The sequence below is a fragment of the Oncorhynchus tshawytscha genome, linkage group LG32 (assembly GCF_018296145.1).
Source record: "Oncorhynchus tshawytscha isolate Ot180627B linkage group LG32, Otsh_v2.0, whole genome shotgun sequence".
Lineage (NCBI taxonomy): Eukaryota > Metazoa > Chordata > Actinopteri > Salmoniformes > Salmonidae > Oncorhynchus > Oncorhynchus tshawytscha.
This window is the reverse complement of record NC_056460.1, coordinates 7,550,767-7,577,544: the sequence shown is the minus strand read 5'-3', so window position 1 is coordinate 7,577,544 and position 26,778 is coordinate 7,550,767. Positions and strand designations below refer to the sequence as shown.

General features: G+C 42.2%; 1 protein-coding gene across 1 annotated transcript in view; it reads left to right on the top strand.

Moving 5' to 3' along the window:
* The first annotated feature begins 10,548 nt into the window (after positions 1-10,548).
* Positions 10,549-26,778, top strand: part of LOC112230348 (voltage-dependent calcium channel gamma-1 subunit) — a 29,542-nt gene continuing 13,312 nt past the window's right edge. Inside the window, exon 1 of the mRNA XM_024396600.2 lies at positions 10,549-11,119. Coding sequence (XP_024252368.1) covers positions 10,885-11,119 — 235 coding nt within the window. The 5' untranslated portion in view covers positions 10,549-10,884. The remainder of the gene's footprint in view (positions 11,120-26,778) is intronic.

The following is a 26,778-nucleotide window of genomic DNA, read 5'->3' as shown; positions in this document are numbered from 1 at the left end:
AACGCAACATGTAAAGTGTTAATGGAATAAAAGATCCCAGAAATGTTACATATGCACAAAAATCTTATTTCTCTAAAATGTTGTGCACAAATATGTTTACATCCCTATTGGTGAACATTTCTCCTTTGCCAAGATAATCCCAAGATAATCCATCCACCTGACAGGTGCATATGAAGAAGCTGATTAAACAGCATGATCATTACACAGGCACACCTTGTCCTGGGGACAATAAAAGACCACTCTAAAATATGCAGTTTTGTCAAACAACACAATGCCACAGATGTCTCAAGTTTCGAGGGAGTGTGCAATTGGCATGCTGACGGCAGGAATGTTCCCCAGAGCTGTTGCCAGAAAATTGAATGATAATTTCTCTACCATAAGCCGCCTCCAATGTTGTTTTAGAGAATTTGGCAGTACGTCCAACTGGCCTCATAACTGCAGACCACATCTAACCTCGCCAGCCCCTGACCTCCACATCCGGCTTCTTCACCTGCGGGATCGTCTGAGACCAGCTGAGACAGCTGATGAAACAGAGCATTTCTGTCTGTAATAAAGCCCTTTTATGGGGGAAAACTAAAAACACTGCCTCCCCAGTGGTTGGGCCTATACCCTCCCCGGCCAACCCATGCCTGTGCCCCAGTCATGTGAAATCCATAGATTAGGGCCTAATGAATTCATTTAAAATCACTGATTTCCTGACATGAACTGTAACTCAGGAAAATCATTGAAATTGTTGCATTTTGCATTTATATTTTTGTTCAGTATACATAAAACCCCAAAAGGTTCTACCTAGAACTAAAAAGGGTTATCAAAGGGTTCACATATGGGGACAGCTGAAGAACCCTTTTCAGTCCTAGATAGCAAATCTTCTAAAACCTGGGAATTTTGGCAAACTTTTTTTTGTACATTTTGTAACTCTAATCCTTCTCACTAACTGTCATGTGATCCTCATCTATCTATCCTCTGTGGTCTTTGTATTGGCGGGAACTGGTGTACCTGTACGCTACGTATGTTTGTACCATGATCTGACCCACTGCCATACTCTTACTATTAGTAAATATCCAAATACAAACCTGTTGTAGATTGAAAATAAGTAAGGGGGATGTATGGAAATACTGAACTCATTTTCATGAATAACATTCCAATCAATATAAATAAGGAGGATATATTTCAATCAAATGGACATTGTCTTTATTGAGTGTTATATATTATTTTCGATTTTGCTCAGGGAAGCTGTATTGGTATCAACTAATTTACACCTTTATGAAGCATTACCTATTAGGTATATTACGTAAAAGCATTTATGCTGTTATATCTTGTCTAATGCCATAAAGACTGTCATCAGTGTCCAAAAATAGAGGTGAGATCACACTGTAGGCTATGTCTTGTTGTTTATGAATCTACTTTTTAATCATGTACTTCTGTGGAGGACTGTGTGTATGGCAAACTCCATGTAGAAGTTGCCCGTAGGCACAGATCTAGCATCAGCTTACCAAAATCCTAACCTTAACCATGAGCAGATAAAAACCTTGGATCAGCATCTTGAGAAAATGTCATTCCCTTATGTGTTGGAAAACTAAAGTCTTGTTCACATTAGCAGTTTGAAGTGACTCAAATCTTCCAAAAATTGCATATCCTTGATGTGCTATTTTTCCTGCAGTCTGAACAACCAAAAAGCACATGGAATTGTATAGTTGAAGCCACATTTCTAACCACCTCTGTAGGTGGTTAGAAATCTGATCCCTGGCCCTGCGACTTGTGTCGGAACGGTCAAATCTGATTTATTTGCCCTTAAGTGGGTTTTAGGCTGTTAATTGAAATATCTTGTTCCTTGTTAGCTACACTTTTGACAGTTTGACAAGAACATGTGGTAGCCAACTAACGTTAGCTAGTTGATTGTTTGCAAACAAATGAGTGAATGTGCTAGACCGCTACCTAGCTAGTTGACTGCTGTGGCACGCCAAAAAGGACTTGTTTTGAAAGTTGGATAATTTTGTCTGTTGACAAGTGATCTTACACTATAATTTTGAACATTCAAAACAACTGGGAAACATCCATGGCAGGCATTGTTGTCACTTTAACTTGCTACATAACTTCTGAGCGACAGGAAGTAGTAGCACCACCACCAATCAGCCTACACCACTGCACACACACCCGTCGTTACTATGACAACTAGCGTAGCCATGTCAGCAAATGACTTCTGTCTGAACACGCATCCGGTTTGGTAACTTGATGTTTGGACAGTCAATATTCCAAAAAGGTTTTGAAAACAAAACTGATTTGAGCATTAAAGCCTGCAGTGTGAACAAGGCTTAAAAGGCCACTAGTCAGAGCCAACTTCCTTTAAATTGAATCATCTGTGTAGCACAGTACACAACCTTCTTCCCTCAAACGCCACATTGTTCATGGTATTCAGTTCCCCCTCACATTGAGCTAATGAGGCAGGCTTGATAGGCCAGTCAGGTCAGTCATAGCAATTGAGGATAAGATTACAGACAAAACAGTGACTGGCAGTCTTCCTTTTCCATGTATGTTTTTCATTTGAACTTCACATTGATAGACAGCTTCATTAGAATTTTTTATTTTTATCATGAACTTTCAATCATTATTTACTTTAACCATGGTCCATGGCTATCACCACAACATGCACAACAATATCACCACTGTATATATTTTTTTATTCTTAACAGCTTCCCGCTAATGATTTTGGTATGCTTTAAGAATAGAGAAGAGCGCCCTTCCCAACGATTTAGAGTTTTAAAAAAAATCTACAAACAAATAATAATTATATGAAATAATACAAATAGAAATAGTAACACAAAATGAATAAGATACACAAGAATGAAGCTATATACAGGGAGTACCACTACCATATCACTGTGCAGGGGTATGAGGTCTTTGAGGTAGATACACTATACGATGCATTCGGAAAGTAATCAGACACCTCAACTTTTTTCACATTTTTTTACGTTACAGCCTTAGTCTAAAATGTATTCAATATTTTTTCCCATCAATCTACACGCAATACTCAATATAGGTAAAGTGAATTCAGGTTTTTGGAAATGTTTGCAAATTTATTAAAAATAAAAAACAGAAATACCTTATTTACATACATATTCAGACCCTTTGCTGTGAGACTGAGCTATTGAGCTCAGGTGCATCCTGTTTCTATTCATTATTCTTGATTTGTTTCTAAAACTTGATTGGATTTACCTGTGGTAAATACAATTGATTGGACATGATTTGGAAAGGCAAACACCTGTTTATATAAAGGTCCCACAGTTGACAGTGCATGTCAGAGACAAAAACCAAGCCATGAGGTCAAAGGAATTGTCCGTAGAGCTCTGAGACAGGATTGTGTTGACGCACAGATCTGGGGAAGGGTACTTAAGCATTTATGCAGCATTGAAGGTCCCCAAGAGTACAGTGGCCTCCATCATTCTTAAATGGAAGAAGTTTGGAACCACCAAGACTCGTCCTGGAGCTGGCCGCCCGGCCAAACAGAGCAATCGGTGAAGAAGGGCCTTGGTCAGGGAGGTGACCAAGAACCCGATGCTCACTCTGACAGAGCGACAGAGTTCCTCTGTGGAGATGGGAGAACCTTCCAGAAGGACAACCCTCTCTGCAGCCCTCCACCAAATCAGGCCTTTATGGTAGAGTGGCCAGACGGAAGCCACTCCTCAGTAAAAGGCACATGAAAGCCCGTTTGTAGTTTGCCAAAATGCACCCAATGGACTCTCAGACCATGAGAAACAAGATTCTCTGGTCTGATTAAACCAAGATTGAATTCTATGGCCTGAATGCCAAGCTTCACGTCTGGAGGAAACCTGGTACCATCCCTACGGTGAAGCATTGTGGTGCCAACATAATGCTGTGGGGATGTTTTTCAGCGGCAGTGACTGGGAGACTAGTCAGGATCAAGGGAAAGATGAACGGAGCAAAGAACAGAGAGATCCTTGATGAAAATCTGCTCCAGAGGTTCACCTTCCAACAGGACAACAACCCTAAGCACACAGCCAAGACAACGCAGGAGTGGCTTCGGGACAAGTTTCAATGTCCTTGAGTGGCGCAGTCTGAGCCTGTACTTGAACCCGAACATCTCTGGAGAGACCTGTGCAGCGACGCTCCCCATACAACCTGACAGAGCTTGAGAGGATCTGCATAGAAGAATGGGAGAAACTCCCCAAATACAGGTGTGCCAAGCTTGTAGCATCATACCCTAGAAGACTTGAGGCTGTAATCACTGCCAAAGGTGTTTCAACAAAGTACTGAGTAAAGGGTCTGAATAGTTTTGGTAGATTGATGAGGAAAAAAATGATTTACTCAATTTTAGAATAAGGCTGTAACGTAACAAAATGTGGAAAAAGTCAAGGGGTCTGAATGCACTGTACATACACAGACAAAAGTATGTGGACACCTCTTCAAATTAGTGGATTCAGCTATTTCATCCACACCCGTTGCAGACAGGTGTATAAAATCGAGTACAATGCCATGCAATCTCCATAGACAAACATATGGGTGTGAATGTGTGTGGTTTTGTGTGAGAGTGTCAGTGTAGTGTGTGTGAGTGAGTGTATATACTGTATAGTCTTGTGTGCATAGTGTCAGTGCAAGATCGGGTCAATGCAGATAGAATGGATAACCATTTAATTAACTATTTAGCAGTCTTAATGGCTATTTAGCAGTCTTCTGGTTTGGGGGTAGAAGTTGGCCTGAGAACCAATGCTCCGGTACCGTTTGCCATACGGTAGCAGAGTGAACAGTCTATGGCTTGGGTGGCGGAAGTCATTGGCAATCTTTCGGGCCTTCCTCTGACACAGCCAGCTATAGAGGTCCTGGATTGCAGGGAGCTCAGCCCCAGTGATGTACTGGGCCGTCCCCCCACTCTCTGTAGCACTTTGCGGTAAAGGGCGGTGACTCATCACCGTCGGCGATTAGGCCTACCACCGTCATGTCATCAGCAAACTTTATGATGTTGTTGGAGTCGTATTTGGCCACGCAGTCGTAGGAGAACAGGCAGTAGTCGTGGGTGATCAGGGAGAAAATTGTATCCATCTGCTTGACGTTTTTCCTCTCTCAATGTAGATATTGATGTCTGCAATTGTCTTGGTAACAGCCAGTGCTACCTTAAGGTAATGTTATTCTGGGAAGATAATATTAGGCTACAGGCCTTATTTTGGCTAATCTCTGAAAACTCTATTGGGGCACATGAAAGTGAGAATACAGAATGAATGAGAGTAGCTCCACTGAAATCTCTGTCAGGCATCCCTCTAAAATATATGTACTGTAATTGATTCCAAGTGACTTTGATCATTTGTTTTAATTGAATAAAAAAGGTAATGTCACTGTCTGAAGCGTGATTTGATTGAGTGGAGAGCACCAAAGAGTTGTACTCATCCACATTTATATTTCCAAGATATTGTCTGAATGCTCAAACACAGAACTGGAAAGAAGCACTGCCATCCCAATACATTTTTCCTTCTTAAAAGCTTGAATCCTCATTTTCAAAATGGCTGACATTTTTCATAGTGGGAGTTCAATCCCCTAGTGTTCTGTTCCTAATCACTCTGTAGAATACATCCATGTGTGAGGGTACTTTTTTATTCATCTGATTATGTTTGAGGACTGTATCGTTTCAGAAGGCGAAATGTCAGATACTGTTCTACCACAATTGATACCAAATCTGAAAGTGTGGTTGAATGCTTCCTTGCCCTCGCTTTTGTGTTTTGGTTTAGAAATTAACATACAAAGAAGTTTGCTGTGATAAGATGAAGTTTCTCCTTTTCCTTCTCCCTCAATTCCAAAAAGTATTATGCTTTTACTTTAAGATAACAATGAAAAACAACTTGAAGTGGAGATTTTGTAGATGGTATAAAACAAAGGCTCAGTTTCAGAGAACAAGCAAACAAAAGACATTTTTCGAGGCAATCTTCACGATACTGTAGTATATGTGTCTGGTTTCAGTGTGTTGAATACAACAATCATAACAATGCATTTTGTGCTTCAGGAAAAATACTAACATGAAGTTTTGAACAAACAATGTAAATGCATTCTGTGAATTTATATAGACTCCGTGGCCAAAAGTATGTGGACATGCCTTCAAATTAGGGGATTAGTCTATTTCAGCCACAGAAACATCGTAACAAATCTGAATTTGCTGTTAAAGGGTAGCGGCAGGGTGGGACTGACTGACTGGTGTCCTTTCTAGGTGTTAGCAATAGTCTCCATCATCACAACCCAAGCAGAAAAATACATATTTAAATATACTTAAATCATACTTCATTCATATATTTAAGTATCTGTGATAAATATACTTTAGTGTATTTAAAATGGTCTAAATATAATTTATATACATTTAATATGAACTTTATTAGCATTTATGTATATATTAAATACATTGAAAATTATCTAAATTGGGACACTTTTCTGTACTTATATTCTTAGTATATTAGATATAGAGCACAGCAAATATACTTTGAATACATCTTAACTTCATTTTATGTATATTTCTCAAATTAGAAGTATACACAAATTCTAATTAATCGTAAATGTTGTACGTTTGATGTAGTTGACCAAACGCTATTGTATTATTAGTATACTAGCATGATCAATTAAATGGTTTTTGAATTAGAATTCCTGTATTTTCTTTACAAAAAAAGTGTATTTATGTTTTTCATGTATACTTTTACAAATAGACTTCTACTCATTAACCACATTGGCTATTGTAATTAGCCATGTAAAGGTTAACTTGATTGACCAAGGCATCATCTCAGCCAATGTTACAACAAAGCACTTGTGGTGGGAGCAGCAATGTGGAAGTAAAATTGTTAATAACTGTGCACCAGTAGCATTTCATACTTTAGTTGTTCACATAACAGTGATAAATTAACAATGAAAAACATTTGTAATGTGTAATTCAAAGTACAACATTATTAGATTGGAAAACAATCAAAATGTGATTAAGCTAAATATGAGGGAAAGCATATTATAAATCAAAAACTTTAACTGCAAAAAATTATCCTAGGTAACAGTGGAAAAAGTACTCAAATACTTGAATAAAGATGCCTTAATAGAAAATGACTAAGTACAGATTAAAGTCACCTAGTAAAATACTACTTAAACTTCTTACGGCTGAAATCCCGTTAACGGGATCGATTTGACAACAGCCAGTGAAAGTGCAGAGCGCAAATTCAAACAACAGAAATCTCATAATTAAAATTCCTCAATTTTAACAAGTATTATACACCATTTTAAAGATACACTTGTTGTTAATCCCACCAGTGTCCGATTTCAAAAAGGCTTTACGACGAAAGCATACCATGCGATTATGTTAGGTCAGCGTCTAGTCACAGAAAAACACAGCCATTTTTCCAGCCAAAGAGGAGTCACAAAAAGCAGAAATAGAGATATAATTAATCACTAACCTTTGATGATCTTCATCAAATGGCACTCATAGGACTTCATGTTACACAATACATGTATGTTTTGTTCGATAAAGTTCATAAAAATCTCAGTTTACATTGGCGCGTTATGTTCAGAAATATATTGCCTCAAATAAACATCTGGTGAAAGTGCAGAGAGCCACATCAAATTACAGAAATACTCATCATACATGTTGATGAAAATACAAGTGTTTAGCATGGAATTATAGATATACTTCTTCTTAATACATCCACTGTCTTAGATTTTAAAAAAGCTTTATGGAAAAAGCACACCATGCAATAATCTGAGTACAGCGCTCAGGCACCCAAAACAAGCCATACAGATACCCGCCATGTTGTGGAGTCAACAGAAGTCAGAAATAGCATTACAAATATTCACTTACCTTTGATGATCTTCATCGGAATGCACTCCCAGGAATCCCAGTTCCACAATAAATGTTTGTTTTGTTCGATAAAGTTCATAATTTATGTCCAAATACCTCCTTTTTGTTCTTGCATTTAATTCACAAATACAAATTCACGAGGCGCAGGCACTTAGTCTAGACGAAAAGTCAAAAAGTTCCATTACAGTTTGTAGAAACATGTCAAACGATGTAAACACAATTCCTTTGACAACCGGACAATTCCTTTGTCTTTCGAAATGAAAAGGAATGCAGCTCGCTCTCACGACCGCACGCATGACTTAGCTCATGGCATTCTGCCAGACCCCTTAGTCAAACAGCTCTTATTCGCCCCCCCCTTCACAGTAGAAGCCTGAAACAAGGTTCTAAAGACTGTTGACATCCAGTGGAAGCCCTAGGAAGTGCAATCGGACCAAATTTACACTGTATCTTGGATAAGCAAAGACTTGAAAAAATCTCAGATTTTCCACTTCCTGGTTGGATTTTCTATCAGGTTTTTGCCTGCCATATGAGTTATGTTATACTCACAGACATCATTCAAACAGTTTTAGTAACTTCAGAGTGTTTTCTATCCAGATCTACTATTAATATGCATATATTAGCTTCTGGGCCTGAGTAGCAGGCAGTTTACTCTGGGCACCTTATTCATCCAAGCTACTCAATACTGCCCCCCAGCCATAAGAAGTTTTTAAGTAAAAGCCTAAAACTATCTGGTTTTAAATGTACTTAAGTACCGTGGTGGGAAAAGTACTACATTTACATACTTGAGTAAAAGTAAAAAGTAATTCCTATTCCTTATATTATATTATATATATTATATTATATTATATTTTTTTTACAGAGGCAAGCCAGGGCGGGGCATGGCTGGGCCCAGGCCATGCTAGGTTGAATACTGACCCACCGCTGGTTTAAAATATAAATATTTTTTTAATTAAAATGAAATAAATGAACTTGATTCGCTGGTTGTATTGTCCCCTAACTAATCAGAAACATTGCATATGCAGTAAGAAGTTACTGGGACCTAATTGGTTAAATCGCAGTCATATGGTAAATCATGAGCACCTAGGCTACAGGGAAGCCTGCAGCTTGGTCAGCGCACGCCCGGCAAATATGAAATATTGTCAGTGAAAAGCATCCAAAAACAGCCCTAGCCTATCGCAATATTTCAAAATTCAATCGCAGGATAAACACAAGGCACATTTTTTCCTGATTGATCCTTTCAAATGATTTAACTGTAAAACGTACAGTCGTTTATTCCCGTTAGTAGGCTACAACAAACTGGTGTACCAGGACTAATCTATTGGCACCAGCGGAGAGCGTCGGACATATGCCTGTTGAGTGCGCATATTCACGGTCTTCATTGGGCGAGTCAGTGCCACTGGAAAGTTTCGCGCAATACTTTCCTCCTGTCTAGATGTATGTCATATTGTACAATATGTATCCCCTTTTCGCAGGCCTAGATTCGATTAAATAAATGTATTCTAGTTCGGGCTGAGCTGCTTACGCCAAACATGAGAAACTCACACGCCTCCTATGATGTGTATTTAATTATGTTTGTTTACTGTCGGTCTCGGATGGTCAGCTTGTTTCGTCAGCGGTGTTGTAAACGGTTTTAACCTGTGCTGCCTACTTGGCAATAGGCCTAATAAAGGGCTTGTTTGACAAGGGAAACTTGTGGTGTTTCTTGGTCACATGTATCACGTGTTATGTGATGCAATTGCACAAATTTTCACTTACAATATCGATGTTTTTGCTGGAAAATGTTGGCCCATCTCCAGACACTTTTACTCGGCCCCAGACACAGCAATTTCTGCCTATGCCTCAGATGGAGAGACAGGGGCACATACTCCAAAGTCAATTGCAAACGCAATGTTTGTGTTTATTGTATTATATTGATAGTCACGTGAATTGGACCATATTGCTTTTCTACTTGAGCATTTGAAATGAAACAGGTACTTTTTGTTTCAGGGAAAATGGATGGGAGTCAAAAGTACATATTTTCTGTAGGAATAGAGCAGAGTAAAAGTACAAGTTGTCAAACAGATACCCCCCAAAAAACTGCTTAAGTAAGACTTTCAAGTATTATTACTTTTTTGGGACATTGGTGAAGCTCACTACCATGTACTATCAATCTGATATGTGCTGGAGTTTGGCATAGAGTCAGTAATGTCAGGATTGGCAATACCGGAGTCTGGTTCCTTGAGGGAATGTCAAAGCCACTCTCAGGCCTGCAGCGAGACAGCTGCTGTTTACAAACACATTTAGTCCTTGTAAATAGTTTAGAGATACATAGAAACTCAGACCAAGCAGTTTGAGGATAGCAACAACACAAATCCTTTTAAAACAGCATCCACATATTGCCATAGGATGGACATGAGATGTCAGTACCCCAGTGCAGTTGTAAATTAACTGGTAAAAATGGCAGGTCCTAGACTTACTCTGTGTCACAGCACATGTATAGTTCACTGAGATGTTTGCCAAATAAAGTGTGTTGAATATATTAGAGTAAGTACCGGGAAATAAAAATGATTTACGTCCCTTATCATGGCACTTTACACATGCACACTTTGATGTAACCCAATAAAGACAGCCTGACATCTTGAATCACAGCACACATTTATAGCAGCAGCAGCAGCCCCCTACACCATGGCAGTCGGTTTGGTCATCAACTTTCCTGATCCACCTTAACAGCTGTAGTCTGAGGCACACAGGCCCCCCTCAGTCGACACAGTCAGAGAAGGGAGAGGGCCGTGAAAACTAGGGCACAACAAAACTGACCCCTTTCCCTCAAACCAGAGGCGCAGATCCAACAGAGAGAGAGTGGGAGGGTGTAGGCTGGGGAAGAGAGAGACATTTGTGGAAGGCTGTGTGGCTGTTGAAGGAGCGAAGCCTGCGGAAATCCACCATCGACGTCCCCAGAAGTCCGATGTCCCCACAAGTTTGATGTCCCTTCAAGTCTGATCCAAGTGAGGACCTCGGCGCTACGCATTTCCTCTTCATTGTCCATTTTCTGGTCAGTGTTTCCACGTACAAACTGCACCATGCACAAGCGTACGAAGGTGAAGATGACGTTCTTTGTGATCCTGGTGGGTATGGCGTCCATGTTTACGGCGGTGGTGACGGACCATTGGGCCGTGCTGAGCCCGCGGGTGGAGCAGGTGAACGCGACGTGTGAGGCGGCCCACTTTGGCCTCTGGAGGCTGTGTAAGAAGGTCATCTACATCAGTGAGGTGGACTACAATGGAAAGGGCTGTGGCCCCATCAGCTTACCTGGAGGTAAGACAAGATAACACGGAGACGGCTTATAGGTTGGACCTGAAAATCTGCACTGTCTGTGTCTACGCTAACCCTGAACCTCTCTATTTCTAACCTCTCTATCCAATGTCTGAGGCTACTTAATGTAACACACTTTAAAACATTGTCTGTGTCTATAACTATTGTTAAAACGGATACACACTAACTGCAGACCGAGAAATATGTGCTATCACACAGTATTAAAAACAGTATTTGGATTGTCGGAACAGGCCTGAGAGATGGGGTTTGGTGGAAGGGGGTCAGATAGCTCTTGTTAAGGTCATGGTTCAACACTCAGCGGTTAGCCATGTCACCAAGCACCAGTCATCTTTGCAATGTGGTCAGCTAATGTTCCTCTTAAACCACAAGCCTTCCTGGTGTGTAAAACTGCTTGTTTTATTTAATTGAGATATTGAGGCTTCAGAAGCCCAACAGTGTGAGGATTAGCATATGCTACAATAAATAGCACAACAATAAGATAAACTAAGTCGAGCACTTTCAGACTGACCACAATACTTTCAGACTAATCTTGACCTTTAAAGTCCCAATCCAGCTACATCCCCACAGTAATTAAACGATGAGGTGTCTCTCTCCCCCAAGCTGAGGTGTTTGCCAGCTCCTCAGCAACTAAGAACTCTTGAAGCTGCAGTATTCCCTGAGTCCCAGCTCTAACAAGGCCTAGCTCCAAGGCCTTAAAATACACTCTATAATGACTGCAGTTATCATTTACTCCAATCAAAAACAGGACCCAGGGCAGAATCCAATCTGGACCACGGAAGATCCGTTTTGTAGCACGGTTGACATTTAAAAAGGTCATTTCCAATTTTGCAAACATCTGCAGCATTTACTTTGAATGTGATCTCCGCGACTGTGGTAACATTGCCTTTGAATGGTGCACAGCCAAAAAGGTCCGATCGGATTGAGTCCCGGCTTTATCCGACCATTGAATGACAACTGATGCTTTGATCCCACTACACTAACTTGTGATGACTCACACTAAATGTTGAGTCAATATCACATCGAGTGAGAAATAAACTCATCGACAGGAAGGGGAATATATTGTTGAGTGAAGCTTGTAAAAGCAATACAAACACATAGCTTAATGTAAGGAACACTACCACTGTCTGACTGTGCCGTTGGTTCGGGAATGCGCCAAGCTTAACATCGTAAATCCCTTAATTCTTTATAGCTTGGAGGGGTCAGCCAAGAATGTTTACAAAATGAGTCCCAACCCGGCATTTCCACCTGTTCATTAAAGTGCCTGCACCAGTCGACATTACGAAATTCCCAGAGGCCCAGAGGTGAGCTAACTATGGAGTGGGCACATTTGCTTCAGAGAATCTAGCCAAGATTGCCCTAAGGGTGTGTGTGTGTGTTCGGGCATTGGGACCTTTGCTGATTGAAGCTTTTAAATAGCGGAGCAGTCAGAAAGACCTCAAGAAACGCAGGGCTGAACGTAGCATAAATCATTCTGCTTTGTATCAGACCCTTACTTAAGTAAGGAACACTGTTGTGCAGGTTATTTAGAGATACCCAAACTTACAATGTCTTATTAGATACATAGTGTTGAGTGCCATCAGACATAGGCCTGTCATGGATACATTTGGTGGTTAGTGTGGGTGGTCTCTATCCACACAGAGCTGGCTTTTACAGTTGAAGTCGGAAGTTTACATACATTTAGGTTGGAGTCATTAAAACTCGTTTTTCTTGTTAACAAACTATAGTTTTGGCAAGTCGGTTAGGACATTTACTTTGTGCATGACATAAGTAATTTTTCCAACAATTGTTTACAGACAGAATATTTCACTGTATCACAATTCCAGTGAGTCAGAAGTTCATATACACTAAGTTGACTGTGCCTTTAAACAGCTTGGAAAATTCCAGAAAATTATGTCATGGCTTTAGAAGCTTCTGATAGGCTAATTGACATATTTTGAGTCAATTGGGGGTGTACCTGTGGATGTATTTCAAGGCCTACCTTAAAACATCATGGGGAAATCAGCCAAGACTGTTGACCTCCACAAGTCTGGTTCATCTTTGGGAGCAATTTCCAAACACCTGAAGGTACCACGTTCATCTGTACAAACAATAGTACGCAAGTATAAACACCATGGGACCATGCAGCCATCATACCGCTCAGAAAGAAGGTGCGTTCTGTCTCCTAGAGATGAAAGTACTTTGGTGCGAAAAGTGCAAATCAATCCCAGAACAACAGCAAAGGACCTTGTGAAGATGCTGGAGGAAACAGGTACAAAATGATCTATATCCACAGTAAAACGAGTCCTATATAGACATAACCTGAAAGGCTGCTCAGCAAGGAAGAAGCCACTGCTCCAAAACCTCCATAAAAAAGCCAGACTACGGTTTGCAAATGCACATGGGGTCAAAGATTGTACTTTTTGGAGAAATGTCCTCTGGTCTGATGAAACAAAAATATAACCTTTTGGCCATAATGACCACTGTTATGTTTGGAGGAAAAAGGGGGAGGCTTGCAAGCCGAAGAACACCATCCCAACCGTGAAGCAGCATCATGTTGTGGGGGTGCTTTGCTGCAGGAGGGACTGGTACACTTCACAAAATAGATGGCATCATGAGGCAGGAAAATAATGTGGATATATTGAAGCAACATCTCAAGACATCCGTCAGGAAGTTAAAGCTTGGTCACAAATGTGTCTTCCAAATGGACAATGACACCAAGCATACTTCCAAAGTTGTGGCAAAATGGCTTAAGGACAACAAAGTCAAGGTATTGGAGTGGCCATCACAAAGCCCGTACCTCAATCCTATAGAAAATTTGTTGGAAGAACTGAAAAAGTGTGTGCGAGCAAGGAGGCCTACATACCTAACTCAGTTACACCAGCTCTGTCTGGAGGAATGGGCAAAAATTCACCAAACTTATTGTGGGAAGCGGAAGGCTACCCGAACGTTTGACCCAAGTTAAACAATTTAAAGGCAATGCTACCAAATACTAATTGAGTGTATGTAAACTTCTGACCCACTGGGAATGTGATGAAAGAAATAAAATCTGAAATAAATCACTCTACTATTATTCTGACACTTCACATTCTTAAAATAAAGTGGTGATACTAACTGACCTAAAACAGGGATTTTTACTAGGATTAAATGTCAGGAATTGTGAAAAACTGAGTTTAAATGTATTTGGCTAAGGTGTATGTAAACTTCCGACTGCAACTGTACATTTTTGAAAAATAACTCATTGGCGAAACTACATACAACTCACACTCCTTAACTCTGATCACAAAAGAAAAAGCCTAAACTTATTTTCAAATAGTCTTTATGGGGAAAAACTCAATGAATATCTTGTTGCTAAAACTCCCTTGTTGCTAACAACAAAATGTGCCTACATTGCTAATGCCACACATACAGCATTGCGTGTGAAGTAAATCAAATCAAATGTTATTGGTCACATACACATGGTTAGCAGATGTTAATGCGAGGTTAGCGAAATGCTTGTGCTTCTAGTTCCAACTATGCAGTATTATCTAACAAATTCACAACAACTACCTTATACACACAAATGTAAAGGGGTGATGGCGTGTGGAATTGGCAAGATGCAGTAGATGGTATAGAATACAGTATATGAGTAATGTAGATGAGTAATGTAGGATATGGATATGTAATCCTTATTAAAGTGCCATTTTAAGTAACTAGTTAGTGATATAACTTTATTAAGTGCATTTATTTAAGTGGCCAGAGATATGAGTCTGTATGTTGGCAGCAGCCTCTCTATGTTCGTGATGGCTGTTTAACAGTCTGATGGCCTTGAGATAGAAGCTGTGCTCCCTCTGCTGTTTCCTGTAGTCCACGATCATCTCCTTTGTATTGTTGACATTGAGTGAGAGGTTATTTTCCTGACACCACACTCCGGGGGCCCTCACCTCCTCCCTGTAGGCCGTCTCGTTGTTGTTGGTAATTAGTCCTATCACTGTAAACTTGATGATTGAGTTGGAAGCGTGCATGGCCACGCAGTCATGGGTGAACAGGGAGTACAGGAGAGGGCTGAGAACGCACCCTTGTGGGGCCCCAGTGTTGAGGATCAGTGGGGTGGAGATGTTGTTTCCTACTTTCACTACCTGGGGCGCCCGTCAGAAAGTCCAGGACCCAGTTGCACAGGGTAGGGTCGAGACCCAGGGTCTTAAGCTTAATGACGAGTTTGGAGGGTACTATGTTGTTAAATGCTGAGCTGTAGTCAATGACCAGCATTCTGACATAGGTATTCCTCTTGTCCAGATGGGATAGGACAGTGTGCAGTGAGATGGCGATTGCATCGTCAGTGGACTTATTGGGGCGGTAAGCAAATTGGAGTGGGTCTAGGGTATCTGGTAGAGTGGAGGTGACATGATCCTTGACTAGTCTCTCAAAGCACTTCATGATGACAGAAGTGAGTGCAATGGGGCGATAGTCATTTAGTTCAGTTACCTTAGCTTTCTTGGGAACAGGAACAATGGTGGCCCTCTTGAAGCATGTGGGGACAACAGACTGGGATAGGGATTGGTTGAATATGTTCGTAAACACACCAGCCAGCTGTTCTGCGGATGCGCTGAGGATGCGGCTAGGGATGCCGTCTGGGCCGGCGAGGGTTAACACGTTTAAATGTTTTACTCACGTTGGCCACAGAGAAGGAGAGCCCACAGGCTTTGTTAGCGGGCTCTGTCAGTGGCACTGTATTGTCCTCAAAGTGAGCAAAGAGGTTGTTTAATTTGTCTGGGACCTTACCACATACGTCTCGTGTTTGAGCCGTTGAATTGCGACTCTACTTTCGCTCTACTCACGCTTTGCCTGTTTGATTGCCTTGCGGAGGGAATAGCTGCACAGTTTGTATTCGGTCTGTTTCTGGTCGCCTTGCCATGATTAAAAGCGATGGTGAGGGGGGGATATACACAGCTGTGACTTTAATCGAAGAGAATTCTCTTGGAAGATAATGCAGTCGGCAAACAAAAAAATTAATGCAGTGGATAGACGCCAAGATGAATATAACCTTTCTAGTAGGTACAATGCCAGACACCAGGGTTTCATTTGGTATCGCTAACTCTATTTGGGAATGAATAGCAATATTTCTTATAGCCTCACATCTTAATGAGAGAAATACCAACCACTAGGACAGTTCCTGCCCCTCTGTCATCTCTAGGATGATGGTGCTCTCTAAGTGATCCTCCATGGGTTTTGCCATCTGTTGGAATAAACAATGTATGTATATTGTAGCTAGTAGTCTACATAGATCAAGGAGAAATGGAGATCTATGTATATGTGTACATAAAGGTTGCTTTCCACTGTTGCTCACCTTGTTTGCCTTCCTAAATAATCATAACAGATGGTTAAAAAATAAAAAACTGACTGTAAAACAGGATATTGACATAACTTATTACATATGAATACTGTCCAGAACAGCAAACATACAATCTAGGTCAGGGATGTGGCGAGATGTTCAGCCGAAGCCAATATAGCAACAGTTACAGAAACAAAGATATCGGCAGGATTTTCTGTGGTGCGCAGCACTATGCAGGGGGCCAATGGAGGATAAATATAGGCTGTGCAAATACCCAGCTGTCCTGGGGTAAGAGCCGTGAGGGAGTCAAGTGTGTGCACACCTTCAGAGCCCATCTGAGTGACAAGGGCACCTGCACAAGCCAGGCATAGCCCTTCAACCCCTAACCCACTCCCTGGCGCTGCCCTGCTACCCACCGTCCAAAATCATTTCCCGTCCCATCGGGGTGGGCTACAAGGGTCCTGGGGTAGGCTAGTCAAAGCCCGGGCATGTAGACAACCGGAACTTCAACCACATACCAGTGCTGGGAGGGGCAACCCGGCTGTGGAAGTGCCAATGATGATTTGTTGCATGTTGGTCTTTCTGGTTTGCTTTTCTGTACACAACGATCTCAATGGTAGACTATCTAATGGTTGGTTATATGTCCCTATTTCTATTTTAGACATGAGCTTAAATGTTTGTATCTAACTTGTGTTTCGTATTCACCCTAGCTGGCACCATCGGAAATAAACTAGTCGTCTGGAGGGGAGGGGATTTTTGAAAACATGAGGCTCAAAGAAATGCCTAACTTATGTTGATGAAATGGCAGACAAACTCACTGTGAAGCACCTCATTACAACACGATAGCGGAGGCTTATTTTGATCTCCTCACCTTTCTAAAGATAGATGAAGGATTGTTTAGTGGTGCGTAGAATTTCTGTTTTGAGCAGGTCAGCTAATTGATACGCTATTGACTTGCCAGTTGAGTTCCATCGGGTGCTATTTACTTATCGTCTCCTTGAGATGTTGACGTCGGCGAAGTGGCTCCTAGTTAGGGTGCGGTTTGGACTCCATTCGCACTGAAATGTATATAACCCTGTCGGTGTGGGTGTCATTGGGATGTTACACAGTTGGACCACCCTGGCATTACTAATCCACTCACTGATAGACAGAGCATTGTCTGGACATGTGCCGAGTCATACGGTTCGGGGGTGGAATTAATACAACACAAAGAGAGCCACGGCATCTAGTAGTGTGGGACTATATTCATGGATGTTGTAGTAGGATGTCCCTTGGGGGTATCCATACCCTGTGCAGCACAGATTCCCAGCCGTCTTCCCCAAGTTCCTCCCCCAAATCCTTTTCCCATCGAGTCTTTAAAGGCACCAAAGAAGGGTTCTGTAAGTCATGAATGATTGCATATTCATCTGAAATTGCGCCCCTAGGAAGCTCCAAGATGCTCTCTATAGCTGTATTCGCAGGCCTATGGGGAAATCCAGGTGTGTTAGCTCTGACAAAGTTTCTAGTCTGGAGATAGCGGAAAAAGTGGGATTGGGGGAGATTGAACTTTTCCTGCAGCTGAGAAAAAGAGGCAAATGTATCATCAAAGAATAATTGGGCTAGCGAGGAGAGGCCTAGTGAGTGCCAAATGCCAAAAGCCCCATCATTCAAAGATGGAGGAAATAAAATGTTCTGATTGATTGGGCCTGATAGAGAGAAGCCTTGGAGGCTAAAGGCTAAACGGAACGGATTCCAAATTTGAAGAGACTGCTTTACAATTGGGTTGACACACCTTTTGCCTAGGAACACTGGGAGAGACGAGCACAACACAGAGGAAAGTGCTGCAGGTTTACACGATTCAGACTCCATCTGGACCCAGAGTGGTCTAGGGCCAGTAGGATCAGTCTGCAGCCAGTACAGAAGGGTTCTGAAATTTGCAGCCCAGTAGTATGTCTGAAAATTTGGTAGAGCTAAACCCCCCAATGACCTAGGCTTCTGTAAATGTTTTCTACCAATCCGTGGTACCTTGCCATCCCAAATAAAATGCATGAATGTTTGATCCAGTGAAATAAAAAAAAGATTTTGGAATAAAAATGGGTAAACATTGAAATAAATATACAAATTTTGGCAACACATTCATTTTAACGACATTAATCCTTCCGATAAGAGAAAGGGGTAGCGAATTCCAAAAAGTAAAAGATTGTTTCAAACTGTCTGCTAGAGCAACAAAGTTTTCCTGAAACAAATTTGAATATTTCCTTGTCACTTTAACTCCCAAGTAGGTGAATTGATCCCGGACAATCCTAAACTGAGAACTTGTAAAAGAGCACTTTAAAGCAGCCTTGTTTACCGGAAAAAGCTCACTCTTGCCTAGATTCAGCTTGTACCCTGAGATTGATCCAAACTTTTTAAGAACAGATAGGGCACGTGGCAATGAGGTATCGGGGTTGGAGATAAACAAAAGGAGGTCGTCAGCATATAGCGAGACTTTCTGCTCCAAGCCCGCCCTGATTATACCTTGAATGGCATCATTAGAGCGTAGTGCAATGGCGAGAGGCTCGATTGCCAAAGCAAACAACAGTATATTATATAACGCGCCTAATATTGAAAAATAAATGTCTATTTCTCACAAAGCCAGTCTGGTCCGAGTGTATTACTTGGTGCAGCAAGCCTTCCATACGGATGGCTAAAAGCTTAGCTAGGATTTTGTAATCACAGTTTAAAAGCGAGATTGGGCGATAGGATCCACATTCCAGGGGGTCTTTGTTTTTTTTAATAGTAATGAAATTGAAGCCTGATAAAGACTAGGCGGTAGCTTTGAAGTATTAAGGCACTCTGCAAATAGTCGAGACAAGAATGGGCAAAGCAGACCAGAAAACGTCCTGTAAAATTCAGTTGGAAAACCGTCCGGACCCGGTGATTTACCACTTTTCATTGTGGACACTGCTGTTGCAATCTCCTCAGGTGTAAATTCTTCTTCTAGACAGTCATGGGAGTCTGTATCAATTGAAGGCATATTCAAGCCATTAAAGAAGGAATCAATCAGCAAAGGGTCTTGTGGGGATTCAGAGGTGTATAGCGCAGAGTAAAATTGTTTGAATTGATCATTGATCTCTTTATGTATAAATGTGGTGGCACCAGACGGGGTCCTTATTTGTGGGATTAAACGTGAGGCCTCAGATTTACGGATCTGATGTGAAAGGAGTTTACTGGCCTTGTCGCCTTGTTCATAGACTTTGTATCGAGCTCGCAAGAGTAACTGTTCAGCTTGCCTGGTAGAAAGCTCATCAAATTCAGATTGGAGTAGTTGGCGCACTTTATGCAGATCAGAGGAAGGATCCGTAGCATACTTCTCATCCAATGTGGCTATGGACTCGCTCAGGTCCCGAAGTCGCTGAGAGCGAACTCTGTTTTGGTTGGCTGTATAAGAAATAATTTGGCCACGTAGGTATGCTTTGAGAGACTCCCATATGGTAGAGCAGGACATACCTGGTGTTGAATTAGTTTCTAAGAATAAGGTGATTTCAGAAGAAATTAAATTGACAAACTCCTTATCTGAGAGTAAAATGGGGTTGAGACGCCATTGATAACACATAGGAGGTCGCTGGGGAAACTCTAGTTCAAGCACTAATGGTGAATGGTCAGAAATAACAATATTCTCGTAAGTACACTGCCGAAGGTTAGGCAGAAAGTTTTTTGTCCAAAAATAAGTAATCAATCCGGGAGTATGTTTGATGAACATGAGAATAAAAGGAATACTGTCTATCTGTAGGATGTAGGAAACGCCAGGCCTCAAACATAGCATATTTCTGAAGAAAGGATTGAATAAGTAGGGCACATTTAGATGGGCCTGTAGTTGTTTGTGAGGACTTGTCAAGAACTGGGGACATTTTACAGTTGAAATCCCCCCCTAAAATCAATAAATGAGAATCTAAATTGGGAATAGCAGACAGAAAGGAAGAAATGAAACTTGTGTCATCCCAATTGGGAGCATAAACACTAGCCAAAACAAGAGGGGTAGAAAACAGTTTACCGGTTACTATGACGTATCGTCCCTTAGGATCAGCAATAACCTCAGAAGCTACAAAGGGAGTAGCTTTATCAACCAGAATAGCAGCACCTCTTGATTTACTATGAAAGTTTGAGTGGAACACTTGACCAACAGCATAGAATGGAAAAGCAATGAGCGCCCAAAACCCCCAGAATAACTTGTCTCAGAGTAATAATGTACGGTGGTAGATGTTTGGAAAAAGTACAGAAAAAAAACTAAAAAGACAGAATGACAACATTAGAACTGAACAATTAAACCTCCCCCCACCCATCCCAGACAATACCTCCCCAAACGAGGTACAAGCCTAAATAGAACATGTTCTCTTCGCACAGTGTGTCTGTGAGAGTGCGGTCTTAAACCTAAACCCACAGTCCCGCTCTTTAAAGTCGCGTTTTGTTAGTGGATCAAGCAGCAAAAATAAAGATTTTTATGTATTTATAAAAAATAAAAATAAAATAAAAAGGTGAATCCCTTCTGCAAACGGAATGACAAAAGCACCACTTGTAGACGTATATAATGACATTCCCAGTCTTATAACAGAGAGAAAATAAATCAAATGTATAAAGGCTCTCAGCCAAAAACCTAATTTGAAGTAAGGAAATCGTAGTAAGACAATCAAAAATAATAGTAATTATAATAGTAGTCTAGTTGACGCTGAGACAGCTTTACAACCAATACCAAAAAACTATGTGTGCGCAACGTTGAACGTTTGCTGGGCATACAGCCTAGAAACACAGGAGTTAAGTAAAACCTTAATACAATTACATTAAAATGACTGAATGCTTGTAAGGCACGCACACTAGATGATCAAAACATTAGATCACATCAAATAAGCCTGAATGGGTTCACCAACTATACAAGACTAGACTGTTATATCTAAACATAATTGTGCCACAGGTGGGTTACTTACTATCCACAGTTCGCAAGCAACAGTTGCTGAACTGTGAGCATGTTCAAGACTTCTTGATGTGACGTTGAATGTGAGCCATAGCCTCATCCGGAGACTCAAATATGTGGTCTTTACCCTCATGAGATAGCCATAAACGGGCTGGGAATCGCAGTCCTACTTCACACTTGGATGGTCCCGAAGTACTCGTTTGGCCTGTCCGAAAGCTGCGCGCTGCATGGAAACAGTGGGGGAGTAGTCCTGGTAGATGGTGAAGCTCTGTCCTTGAAAGCTCAGAGTGGTATTGCGGGCTCCTCGGAGGATCTCCATCTTCTCATGAAAAAAGTGCACTTGAAGAATTATGTCACGGGGCCTCTCCCCATCCCGGGGCTTTGGGTGCAGCGACCGGTGGGCTCCGTCAATCAGGGGCTTTTCATCTAAGGCAAGAACATCCTTCAGCAGCCCTGAAACTAAATCCGTGGCGCGATGCATTTCCGCTGACTCTGGGACCGAAACAAGTCTCAGATTATTGCAGCGGGAGAATCCATCTAAACTCACACAGCTCTCCTTCACCTTTTTCAAATCCGCAGCTAGGCGTTTCACTTCAGCCTCCAGGGTTGTAGTTAAGTCGGAGACATTGGTAGCGGAGGTCTCCAGTGCTGCAATCGTTGTAGTGTGCGACGCCGTTGTTGTTTTGAGTGATGTGATTGCTGGCATAGTCTCGTTCCGCAGGATGGTTAAATCTGCTTTTAAAAATGTCAGAAACCTCCTGTATTCAGGCCTCAATCGTAGCAACCACCTCCGTTTTCATTTCAACTATCTCAGAGCGTAGTAGTTTGATGGCCTCGAGAATGTTCATTTCAGCGCCGCCAGGCCAAGCCGCACCCCCGGGTACCTACCTGCATCCCAGACCAAACTACAGCCGATTGCAGAGGAGCAACAACGAGACCCCATCTGCTGACAGATAGTGCAGCAGTGCAAAAAGGGATGGCCCAGGCAGGAGGAACTGCCTCAGCTGCTGAAGCCCTATTGGGTGCACCAAAGTGACTTCCACTGTAATGGAGACCTTCTCATGAAAGGACAACGGAGAGTTATCCCAGAGACTCTACAACCAGAAATGCTAGACAGAGTGCATGAGGGACACATGGGGATAACCAAATGCAGACTGAGGGCTCAACAGTCAGTGTGGTGGCTTGGTCTGAGTACTCAGATTGCCAAGCTGGTAGCCCATTGTGAGGTCTGTACAAAATGTCAACCTTGTCATCCGGAGCCAATGGCAACGGAGCTGCCAAAACAGCCATGGCAAAAGGATAAGGGCAGATATGTTCTATTGGAAAAATGACACTTATATGCTAGTGGTAGATTACTACTCAAGATACATTGAAATAGCAAAGACACCCATAACCACATCAGCTGGTGTTATCAATGGATTAAAGTCATTTTTCCCAGGCGAGGGGTCGCTGAGGTCCTGGTTACAGATAACGCTCTCCAGTTCTCTGCAAGCTCCTTTTCTGCAGACGGCTGAAACAAATGCAAACTGGAGACTTTAAATCGGAGACACCGTGTTAAGGAGAGGCCAGAGCTGGCAGAAGGTCAACGGATTACAAACTCAAAGACATCAGCAATAGTGCTGAGGAAAGCGGATGCCCCATGCTCCTATGTGGTGGACACAGGCTCAGAAGAGGTACGAAGGAACAAAACACACCTCAGAGCTCTTCCAGATCTACCAGCCGCACAAGACTAAGGCCACAGAAAATGCATCAAATTTGAAATCCACAATGTGAAGGGCCTCCCGGGTGGGGCAGTGGTCTAAGGCACTGCATCGCAGTGCTAGCTGTGCCACCAGAGACTCTGGGTTCGAGCCCAGGCTCTGTCGCAGCCGGCCACGACCGGGTGGTCCATGGGGCGACACACAATTGGCCTAGCGTCGTCCGGGTTAGGGAGGGTTTAGGCCGGTAGGGATATCCTTGTCTCATCGCGCACTAGTGACTCCTGTGGCGGGCCGGGCGCAGTGCGCGCTGACCAGGTCGCTAGGTGCGCGGTGTTTCCTCCGACACATTGGTGCGGCTGGCTTCCGGGTTGGATGCGCACTGTGTTAAGAAGCAGTGCGGCTTGGTTGGGTTGTGTTTCGTAGGACGCATGGCTCTCGACTTCGTCTCTCCCGAGCCCATATGGGAGTTGTAGCGATAGTAACTACTAACAATTGGATACCACGAAATTGGGGAGAGAAAAAAAAAAAGGGATGTGAAGTGCCTAAAGACTATGTTACGTGAAGAGAAAACATACTGTTAGGGACCATACCCAGAAAAAAGAGACTGTTGTACCTAAGTTAATGTTCATACTGTGTGATTTAATGCTTTCATACTGTTTCAGGATGGGAAGTAGCATGTTCGAGAATAATACCGGTTTCCAAATTGCATTTCAGTTATGCTTCAGTGGTTATGCATGTTGAGTTCTTGTTCATGGGAGAGGGGAAGATGTAGTAGGATGTCCCTTGGGGGTATCCGTACCTAGGTATGACATGCAAGGGTTAGGTTAAACATGCGGGAGCTAGAACCTCATTGTCGTGCGTCCTTATTTTTAGATAATACTACAGATGTGGATAGACATGGGGGAGCCTTACAAGTCCTTATAGAGACCTGGGTTTGAATTCCAAGCACATATACTGTAAGCCAGTTCCTGGAAGGCCTGAGTCTTTTTCTTCTACCCATCATCAGAGAGACATTTTGAGTGTCTTTCCAATGCCATTAGAGAGCACAGCGGCACAGACCATGTGTGTGCGAGGGAGCGTGCATGTGTGCTTGCCTACCTGCGTTCATAGTGTTTGTGTGTGTGCATATTTGTGCCAACCTGACTGACTGCCTTCATATTGTGTGTGCGCGTGTGTCTCTAAAGGTGAGGATGGGAGTGTGTAATGAGGACATCAAAAGCTAATGAGGCGAGCGCCGCCACCGCATAATTGGCATAATCCCTGGATTTAGTGTTTCAATTAACAAACACAGAAGGACAACGACACAGCCCCAATGCCTGTTCAAGTGTCTCATAATGCAGCGTGGGCTCTCTCTCCTCTCAGCGCAATGAAAGGACACTTGGTCTTCAGCATGATGACAAGAATCCCTTCTGGTCCATTACAGTTATTAACACAGGAGTTTGTGGTGCGGAGAGATACTACCGAAGCTAGAGCCGAGGCTTTTGTTTGAGGGGTGAACGACTTAAAATGGCTGGGTTGAGCTGAGGGGACTCAGCAATTGACCTTTAAAGGCCCGAATGAATGTACTCTGACTCTTCTATAAACTAGCTCTCTCTCTCTAAACCAAAACATTGAATTCTGTGGCTAGCCACCTCATTCCCCTGCCCGCCTTACTTAATAAAAAAAGCAGACAAGCCAGTTGCTAAGTAACCACCTCTGGGTTTTCCCTTGATGGCCAGTCTCTGTCCTCATTCACAAAAAACATCCTCTATTAGTGAGAGTCAAAACATGAACACATTTAGATCCTTTTTCATGGTCCTTTACCTTACCAAAACCAATCATTGTCAGGTTGTATAATAGTCGTATAAGGATGTTTTGTGAGCATATTTTAAGTAACCAGAACAATACATCTTTATCTGGTGGAAATCTGGTGATCTGACTAGATAACAACCAAAATGTGACATATTTAACTTTAGCTTTTCATCCTGTACTGAAAAATATATCTTTAACTGGTTGTAACACAGACCAGTTGGTTGTACTCTGATTATATGATGATGTCTTCTCAACCAGAAAACCAGTTTACACCGAGAAAATTAAGTCATTAATCATGTGTCAAATTTGTTCTGCTGGATTCTACTCATTAAAGAATGCTTTGCTGGCGCCATGGATGGGCGCCAAATCCAGCTAATTGAACCTGCACATACTTTGTGTATCTTTTTTGATTAGCCTTCTCTCAGTAATACATCCAAACTGGCAACCCCACCCACCAGTAACTCGATCTTCTTAGTTGTCCTGGGAGAAGGGGAATTATCTCCAGCCCATGTGTATGTGTGGATATGAGAAAGGCTGGAGCCGATGTGATAACATGCTTAGCTCACATAATTCTACATGACAGCCTGTAACTTACTCAAATCAAATCAAATTTGATTTGTCACATACACATGGTTAGCAGATGTTAATGCGAGTGTAGCGAAATGCTTGTGCTTCTAGTTCCGACAATGCAGTAATAACCAACAAGTAATCTAACTAACAATTCCAAAACTACTGTCTTATACACAGTGTAAGGGGATAAAGAATATGTACATAAGGATATATGAATGAGTGATGGTACAGAGCAGCATAGGCAAGATACAGTAGATGGTATCGAGTACAGTATATACATATGAGATGAGTATGTAAACAAAGTGGCATAGTTAAAGTGGCTAGTGATACATGTATTACATGAGGATGCAGTCGATGATAGAGTACAGTATATACATATGCATATGAGATGAATAATGTAGGGTAAGTAACATTATATAAGGTAGCATTGTTTAAAGTGGCTAGTGATATATTTATATCATTTCCCATCAATTCCCATTATTAAAGTGGCTGGAGTTGAGTCAGTGTCAGTGTGTTGGCAGCAGCCACTCAATGTTAGTGGTGGCTGTTTAACAGTCTGATGTCCTTGAGATAGAAGCTGTTTTTCAGTCTCTCGGTCCCAGCTTTGATGCACCTGTACTGACCTCGCCTTCTGGATGATAGCGGGGTGAACAGGCAGTGGCTCGGGTGGTTGATGTCCTTGATGATCTTTATGGCCTTCCTGTAACATCGGGTGGTGTAGGTGTCCTGGAGGGCAGGTAGTTTGCCCCCGGTGATGCGTTGTGCAGACCTCACTACCCTCTGGAGAGCCTTACGGTTGTGGGCGGAGCAGTTGCCGTACCAGGCGGTGATACAGCCCGCCAGGATGCTCTCGATTGTGATTTGATTTGATAGCCTGTAACTTACTCCTGCGTGGTCCCTGCAGTTGGCCCAGAACATTAGATGCCACGTATCTGATGCAGAGCAGGCCTATCCGGTGACAGAACAGAGTTGAGCGACTCTGAAGTCTCCCCCCTAAATGTCTGAGTGACACAGCCGTCTGTCGCCGCTGTTTACAAATATAGTTTCCCTGGCGAATGGATGTTTTGAAGTTCTGGTTTAGCATCAAAGCGTAGGGCGATACTCCTAGCCCTCTGCAAACGCTGTGATCGTATTCTGTGGGTCAGCTTTTACTTGTGCTTAGCACGGATCCCCAGGGGTTAACACATTGGTCCTGGCAAAGTGAATGGGATGCCCCGATAGGCTGCGTGTGAGTTTCAAGTTAGTGGAGGCTAAAAATAAAGAATTGCATGCATCTATCTATTTGCAGACTAATGTAAGATATAGCCTTCTATTCCTAACATGATGAGTAGATTGGATAGTCATAAACTAGGCTAATAATATAACT